At 47.7% G+C, this 2500-nt stretch overlaps 1 protein-coding gene across 2 annotated transcripts in view; it reads right to left on the bottom strand.

Moving 5' to 3' along the window:
- LOC143289903 (uncharacterized) overlaps positions 1–2500 on the bottom strand; it is a 22028-nt gene that overhangs the window by 3861 nt on the left and 15667 nt on the right. For both annotated transcript variants that reach the window (XM_076599143.1, XM_076599142.1), the window contains one exon: positions 1819–2002. In XM_076599143.1, the coding sequence (XP_076455258.1) occupies positions 1819–2002 (184 nt within the window). The remainder of the gene's footprint in view (positions 1–1818; positions 2003–2500) is intronic.

Consider the following 2500-nt stretch of genomic DNA (forward strand, 5'->3'; position numbering starts at 1 on the left):
TATGTATGTGCGTAGGCAGCACGTGGTGCAAATGTTTGCGATTATAAAGCGCACAGAACTTGGTCTCTGATCTAGGAAAGGCGCTATATCATTAGTATCCATATGATCATCATCATCATCTGACGGACGTATTGCTACGTATCACATCAACAGCATGTCGTGTATTGCATCACGGCTTTTATAGAATTATATTTCTCTTGTACACACAATTAGACACACTTTTTCTTCCTCCCCCCCCCCCCCTCCTCTAGCCCCCCCCCCCCACCCCCCACCACCACCACCACCCCCAAAAAAGAAAAAAAAAGTTAGCCACCAAAAAAATGTGTTGGAACGTTGCTAGTACCCTTACATGACGGTATAGATATTCATGAATTTATGTTGTATGTGTGTGCCTTGTGGCTTGTAAACCTTTTAGATTTCATGACGACATACAAAAAAAAAAAAAAAAAAAAAACAAAAAAATCCATTCTGCTTTAGTCTGTTCTTCCTCTAGTCTCACTGGTTTGTTGTCCTTTTTCGCTTCGTCAAGTCTCCACACTCAGCTCTTTCAAGTCTGGCCTTAAAACCCACCTCTTCCCAAAATAGCCTCCCTTGCCTGCCCTTCCTTGTCTTTAGTTTCTACAGTTTTAGAGTTATGCATGCGTGTGAATGACTGGTGCGAAAGCGCACAAGATCCAGCGCTATATAAATACCATTATTATTATTATTAAAATGACTGAAGACAAGTGTGCATTCATTGACATAAGCACAGATGAACCCCCATCATACTGTGGCTTTGGAGAGTGGGTGAGGCGGGATTGGACGTGAGGGAAGGGGTGTGGGTGAGGTTGGGGTGGGTGAGGGGGTTGTCTTCTTCTTCTTCTTCTTCTTCGTTCGTGGGCTGCAACTCCCACGTGCACTCGTATGCACACGAGTGGGCTTTTACATGTATGACCGTTTTTACCCCCGCCTTGTAGGCAGCCATACTCTGCTTTCGGGGGTGTGCATGCTGGATATGTTATTGTTTCCATAACCCACCGAACGCTGACATGGATTACAGGATCTTTAACGTGCGTATTTGATCTACTGCTTGCATATACACACGAAGGGGGTTCAGGCACTAGCAGGTCTGCACACATGTTAACCTGGGAGACCGTAAAAATCTCCACCCTTCACCCACCAGGCGCCGTCACTGTGATTCGAACCCGGGACCCTCAGACTGACAGTCCAACGCTTTAACCACTCGGCTATTGCGCCCGTCAGATGGGGTTGTATTTTCTATTCTGTTCACACTCCTCAAGTTGCTGAGGCCATTGATTGTAACCGATTCTCTTCTGAAAACAACACCGACTGTTTTTCATGATTATTTGCATCAGGTACTGGTTTCGTGGGATATGTCACGTTTTCATGTGGTCCCACAGAGCTTCCTGAAATCAACACGTCTTGTCTTGTCTCACCTCGTCTTTTCTCGTTTTGTCTCGTCGCGTCTCGTTTTGTCTCGTCACGTCTCGCTTTGTCTCGTCTTGTTGGGCAGGATTGCACTGGTGGTTCTTAGTGCAGCAGCCTTGGGGGCTGGTTGGCCTTTGGGAACCATCCCAACGCCGACCGTCAGGTCCTAAAACCCTCTTGGCCGAGAGAGTGGGGATGTAACTTGGGCAAGACATTCTCCACTATAATCAAATTCCAGCCCAGATAGTTGGGACAGCAGTTGCCTCCTCTGCTGTTCTGATGGTCATAGTCGGACACGACTGACTTCCATATGTAATAAAGTCTTGTCTTGTCTCGTTTTGTCTCGTCTCGTCTCGTCTTGTCTCGTCTCATCTCGTTTTGCCTCGTTACCTTAGACATATAGAGGTAGGAGTTGGGGTCAAACTTGGTGCTGAAGCTCTCGCCCTGATGTGCCAGGTAGCTCTCGATCTCAAAGGTGGGGCACAGGGAGGGTGGGTGTTCGTCACTGATGCGCTTTCTCCCAAACCTCTCGTTCCACTCAGGCCCGCTGCGGTAGGTCATAGTGGCCAGCTCTCTGGAACAAATGAGACCGATAGCGATCCAGGTAACGGCAACACAGGTGATATGTCCAACACAACACACACGATGGGCGCAATAGCCGAGTGTTTAAAGCGTTGGTCTTTCAATCTAAGGGTCCCGATTTCGAATCTCGGTAAAGGCGCCTGCATGGTGGGTGGGTAAAGGGTGGAGAATTCTCCGACCTCCTAGGTCAACATATGTGCCGATCTGCTAGTGCCTGAACCCCCCTTCGTGTGTATACGCACGCAGAAGAACAAATATGTACGTTAAAGATCCTGTAACCCATCAGTGCCAGCGTTAGGTGGGTTATGGAAACAAGAACATACAAAGCATGCACATCCCGGAAAACAGAATATGGCCGCCTACATGGCGGGGTAAATAAAACAAAATGGTCATAACGTAAAATGTTACATGTCTGTCCTGAGTGTGTGTGTGTGTGTGTGTGTGTGTGTGTGTGTGTGTGTGTGTGTGTGTGTGTGTGTGTGTGTGTGCG

Source organism: Babylonia areolata, chromosome 14 (assembly GCF_041734735.1).
Source record: "Babylonia areolata isolate BAREFJ2019XMU chromosome 14, ASM4173473v1, whole genome shotgun sequence".
Classification (NCBI taxonomy): domain Eukaryota; kingdom Metazoa; phylum Mollusca; class Gastropoda; order Neogastropoda; family Buccinidae; genus Babylonia; species Babylonia areolata.